The 6,000-nt window shown below is 41.7% G+C and overlaps 1 protein-coding gene across 1 annotated transcript in view; it reads left to right on the top strand.

Moving 5' to 3' along the window:
• Window positions 1–5,634, top strand: part of rragd (ras-related GTP binding D) — a 42,540-nt gene extending 36,906 nt beyond the window's left edge. The window contains exon 7 of the mRNA XM_056590316.1: window positions 2,343–5,634. Coding sequence (XP_056446291.1) covers window positions 2,343–2,494 — 152 coding nt within the window. The 3' untranslated portion in view covers window positions 2,495–5,634. The remainder of the gene's footprint in view (window positions 1–2,342) is intronic.
• The last annotated feature ends 366 nt before the right edge of the window (window positions 5,635–6,000 follow it).

Consider the following 6,000-nt stretch of genomic DNA (forward strand, 5'->3'; position numbering starts at 1 on the left):
TTAAGTGTCTATTTCAACTGATCGTATTCTTATGAAAGAAAGTCAAAAGTCAAACCTTTGATGTTGCAGACCGCAATATTTTCACGAGACACATATGATGTAGTATTTTCCAATACTAGAAAGTAGAGCTTGACAGATCTGTCGTTAATAATTTCATGATTTCCGTGCAACTTTTATTGATTTTCGATAAGAGCTTATTTAATGCTTTTAGCTAAAGCATGCAGCTGCCTTAGAATATTCTGAATACATGACATACATGACAATATCCTCTATGGCTATAATTAGGTAAAAAGTCTTTGAGAAGTATGGCAAAATGGATTCCCTGTGTGTGTGTGTGTGTGTGTGTGTGTGTGTGTGTGTGTGTGTGTGCGTGTGCGTGTGCGTGTGTGTCTGCGTCTCGGGGGGAAAGAAATATTCGTATTTCATAACCAAGTTTTTTTTTTTTTTTTTTTATGTGACAGTTTTTCCCTCTTAACAAAACCCAGCGAGAACATAGTTGTGATCAAAGGCCCTCAGCCTGCTCTCAACCCCTTGAAAACATCTGTGGCATCGTCCTCCACCGCAGCCTCCCTCTACCTGCGGTGTGCCAGCTCCTTGCCTACGCAGCCAGTAGTATCCAGGACACATCCGGGGAGGGCGTTATTTTATTTGTCCTTTCTTTTTGCTGTGAATTTTGTGAACAATGATGTACAATGTACAATAGACTCTATAATCTGTTGCGGAACTATTTAAGAACAACATTTAAGGTGAATCATCCGCAATGAGTCTGAGGCGTCTGGTCAAATTCAAATTATTCTTGTTCTAATCAAATGTGTGTTTGACAGTTGTAGCTAATTGGGGACCTTTCTGTTAAAATGATCTTATATTTTTTGCTACAAAGAGTTTCTATAGCCATACATGTTAACATATACTAATAGATGTAGATCAAGGTGAATGCATAAATACAGAAACGCTGCAATTTAGGGTTAATAATACTAAAACCTAAATTACCGCTTATAATACTGCGAAATATTTTCATATATTGTCTGATAATACACACACATAATCCAGATGAGATGATCACTGGCAGTTCAGTGCTATTTAATAGCTTTGCCAACCTAATTGCTGCCGAGTCAGTGTCTGTAACTGTAGAGACATTTGCATAAAACAACTCCTCCAAATTGAATATTCTTTTGAATTTGGAAGGTGAAGGTCCCTGATTCATGTTCCCTTTTCGTTTCTTGTACTTCACTCAAATTTAACCTTTTCACCTGTCTGCCATAAAGGCCAGAAGTACCACAGAAGGGACTCAAATCTGAAATCGGATGCAACAGTAGCAGCAGTATCGAGGAAGCACAGGCTAATGTTAAAGATACGCAACATAACCTGTCAAGGTGTCACAGACACATTTTAAAATGTGGTGTTCTTCTGAAACTTGCTTCAGTTGAAACTTAATTTAATTAAAAATAGTCCAACTTCAGACAACACCACTGAAAGCCAGGAGACCAGTTACAATGTTGTGAGGCTTATTGTTTTTGTTATAAGGAAGTTCTAACTCCCAAGTCAGTTGTGTGATATGTCAGTCCGTAAAATAGTAACTAATGTGCCAGTGTCTAGTTTCAGTTACACACGCACACCATCACAGATGCTTTTACACAAAACCAGCAGGTGGCTTCATGAGCATTATACATCGTTTTGTTTTTATTTACATAAAACTTTCCCCCAAGAATAGCATTCTTGTCTGTCAACTTTTGTGGCGTTAATGTTGTAGAAAAGCATAATCATTTCTATTCCACTTGGCATACGTGTTATTTAGGACATCAAACATGTCACAACATTCTTCAACTTTAGTTCCCTGTCTGTTTCATTTCCTCTTGCTGCTCGCACAGATGGAGAATAAAGAGTCACCCAACGATTTGAATTGTATTATCTACCACATATGGTCAGATGGTCCAACCAGAGACACACAGAGGGTCCTTTGATATTGAGAATGAGGACATCTATAGGGAGGCATTTTAATTACTTTTTTAGGATGAAATGAGGCGCGTAAAGAGACGGGATTATAATTGCATAATCATACTACTGTAGCTATCCTTCTTTAAATCTATAACTATTGGAATAATTTGCCCATATTGTTATTAAAGTACTTTTGCCAGCTTCTCTACAAATTGCATTAACACATTGAATTGTAGTGAATTATAAATGTATGCTTTATTGAATCCCAACAGAAAGCGCAGAGATAAAGAGTAATAGAACAGGTACAGATACATATTGCATTTATAACCATAGGGACAGAGCTATGGCAATAGACCATTTGTATCATTCATAAAGATCTGACAGCTATTACTTCTTCATTCTTTCAGGACTCATCGACTACAACTTCCATTGTTTTAGAAAAGCCATTCAAGAGGTGTTTGATGTCCGTGTGGAGGTTCAGAAGAATCGCAAGCTCTTAAGTCAGAGGAGGAGGAGCAAGCAAGCAACAGCCAATGGTGTCGCCGGAAACCCTCATTGAGACCCGCAGACGACAACAACAACAACGACAACAATAACACGTATCTGTATTTTAACTCTGATTGGACAATTCAAGACCATGGAGTCTTCAGTGTGTTCCAATTGGCTGTTGATTTAGACATGGTTTGGTCAATGGAGCGAGGTAAGGCCAGAACTAGATGTCCAATACTCACAAGGGACCCCCCGCTCCCCTCAGAGGTATTGCTAGATTTTTAATACGGCTCTGCAGAACTGTAAATAGAACCGCTGTAGTAAAACGTTTTTCACATTGCTCATGGGTAACACATCAACGTTTATCCCGAAAAAAATGTCTAATGCCTCTATTATAATACAAACAAATCTACTCTTTCATACCAGGAAAGGACGGTTTACTCTTATTTTTGTGTTTGTATTTATTTATTTATTTTTCATAAAAACGTCTTTTCAGTCGAGGCTTCCATTCAAACTGGTGAACACAGTGGCCAATGGCATCGTTTCATGTTTGTCCTTGTGCACCATACAATACATGAATGGTGATTACTGTTTTGGCAGACGACTAGCTATGCATTAGGCTTATACACATCATGTAGATGTGGTGGCAGAGAATCTGTGTCAATGTAACTGAAGGAGAAGGGGAAGGGATGGTCGGGCTGTGCTGTCGTCGATCGGGTACATCACAACGTGGTCGTACATACACAACTACGGGAAAGACGAGAACACTTGAATCACAACAATCCCGAGTTTACCAAAGAAAGGAAGTAGGTGCTTACAAAAGATTTTTTATTTTACTTTACTCTCCCCTATTTGGGTCCCATGCACATTTTGTGTGCCTTTGTCAAGTGATATTGAGCAAAGAATTTAATTACTTTGGATTGTTATAACACAAACTTTCATCTTGTTTAATTAATTTACAGCTTTTGTTGTCACATTGGCATCCCTATCGACCTTGGGCTAATGTATTTTCTACTAGGGCAACTCATTGCTTCTGAAACCTTTTGCTTTCTTTCCAATCAGTCCTGTACGATTTAACAATATTCGGGAAGTGAGGAATCGCTACGTTAACAACGATTATAAACAGATCCTGTCCAAATCAATTGGTCTGCCTCTTTGTAATTCGGTCCAGTTTGACATATACAAATACAGTCGTGCCAGTCTGCACATTTTCTTGAACACAAAACTTTTCGGCCCACCAAGTGCACTGTCTGCAGCTTTAAGTGCTTTCTGAGCTCCCAACCTCCAAGTTGTCATCATGACAACCCTAAGTGGACCACTTATTTTTCACTCAAACCTTTTCTTTTCTGCTCTCTCTCGATCCGTCTCTGTCGCTCTGTCACACCCATTGTGTGTGTGTGTGTTTGTGTGTGTGTGTGTTGATGTTGGTGTATTAGTTTAGACTTTTGGAATGCCAATTACATTTAGAAAAAGAAGAGTAACCTCCACCGTTCAGTGTTTGACAGCGGCCATTAGCATCGTCATTCAGTACAACAGAGGGCAGGTCTGCCTTGGAGAGGGAGGGGAGGGCCAGACAAGTCGACCACCCCTACCCAGCCTGCATCCCCCCAACGCTCCCCATCTTTGCCGGCATTAACGTGGTCTGGGGGTCCAAGCGTACCGTCACCTATGTCATCCAGGTGCAGGGATGCACTGGTTGTCATCCAGGCCCTCCACATCAGGGATGGATCCCTACAGACCCAGGGCTCAGAGGGGGAGCTGACCCTGGGGCCACCGACCACCGACTGACTTTGAGCTGTAGGTAAGGTTTAAGAGCTATAACTGGAGTATCATTTGTACAAAATGCCGTTGCCGTCAGTAAGCCATTAGTGAGATAAAATGCCGTGTGAGAATATCTGTTTCAAGGTGAGCGCACGCCAGCCTATAAGGAAGACCAGTTAGAGTTCTGACCGCCGCGGGCTAATTTTAGCCCAGAGAATCCATCTTGCCTTTCAATCACATGTTGGCACACAGCGTTATCACAGCTCGGCCACGGGAGCATCCACATGCTCCGTTGAAACAGCTGAAATCTGTGGATGTGAAGTTGAAAAGTCTCACAATCAAATAAATGTTTAGGCCTTCACACCTGCATAACGTGATTCAGTTTGATCAGACTGTATAACTGCTGTAGACAACAGATCGTATTGATCCTCTTCACGTTTGCCTAAATTGGTTAATCCATTGTAGCATATGTTTGCTATTTTGGAGATTGTCTGGCATTATTCCAGAGTGCAGAAACCCTTATTTCACAAGTCAGTTCAACATAAACTTCAGATGGTTGGCCTCTTCCTGGAGCGATCAGGCCTGGCTAAATGGAAAGCAAACAGTGCAAGCTGTCAACTGTTTGAAAAGAGCAGGAAATCTCCAATGGGAAGTCCGGGGTGAATGGAAACCTGTCTCAATGGGTCCTCCCGAAAAATGGTTGGGATAAGATGGTATTTTATCAATCCCCTGCGGTTAAGAGATGCTGTGACGGGCTGCCACTCGCATCTTCAGCTCAACAAACTGAGTGATGGAGCCTTAAAACAAAGAGCTCGCCCATCTCAGTGAATTAGTGTGCAAGCTTACATCAAACCTAAGTCCGGCCTGGACTGGGACAGTCCCTGGCCTTTCGGCCGAGTCCAGCCCGTCATTATCTTTGTATACCATGGACAGCCATCTTTTATTTAACAATTCAGTTCGGCAGGGGCGGAAGTAAGTCCAAACATATCATTCAAAGTGGCATATTTGGCACCATCTGCCTCAAGGGCCTGTCAATTTTTTCCGACTTCAATTTTTCAGTGCCTCTCTTGCGTTTTGTCTTATCATTTTTGGAACTCATTTTTTTTTGCCTTAACGCTGTTTAATGAAGGCACAAAGCCCAAAGGTTTGGGGTTTAAAGATTTGATTGCGCCAGCCCAATGGCGATTAAACATTCAGCCGTCCAAGATGCTATGGTTGAGCAACCTGAATTAACTCGGAGATACTGCATGGAGCAGTGGTTGGAGGATGGTGGTTGGCATGATGTAACCGTCAACATGAATAGTGCAAATGGGAAAATCGCTGAGAAAATATTGTATTGTTTGCTATTGAGGTCCAAGGCAATTATCTACTTTGCCTATGGATTACAAATCGGCTGTAGCTTGTTGTCCTAACATGTTAAGATTACACGTGTGTGGGCTTTCTGCCATGGGCTTACCATCGTATACTACCATGTGTTCTACAAGAGTGTGTGTGTGTGTATGTGTATGTGTGTGTGTGCGTGTGTGTGTGTGTGTGTGTGTGTGTGTGTGTGTGTGTGTGTGTGTGTGTGTGTGTGTGTGTGTGTGTGTCTGAGTGCATTTTAAGTGTATGCTTGCGTGTACGCGTTCCAATGTGTGTCTCCTTACCAGGTCAGACAGGGATTGTGTAACAGCTGCTTGTGTGTGTGTGTGTGTGTGTTTGCATGTGTGTGTTTGCATGTGTGTGTCCAACTGCAGTACAATGTGTTACATAAGACAATTTGATGTGTAGAATTATAATCCCACCGCTCTGGCTGAGTGCTCCCCATCTGGTCCT

Source organism: Gadus chalcogrammus, chromosome 5 (genome assembly GCF_026213295.1).
Source record: "Gadus chalcogrammus isolate NIFS_2021 chromosome 5, NIFS_Gcha_1.0, whole genome shotgun sequence".
In the NCBI taxonomy this organism is placed as follows: Eukaryota; Metazoa; Chordata; class Actinopteri; order Gadiformes; family Gadidae; genus Gadus; species Gadus chalcogrammus.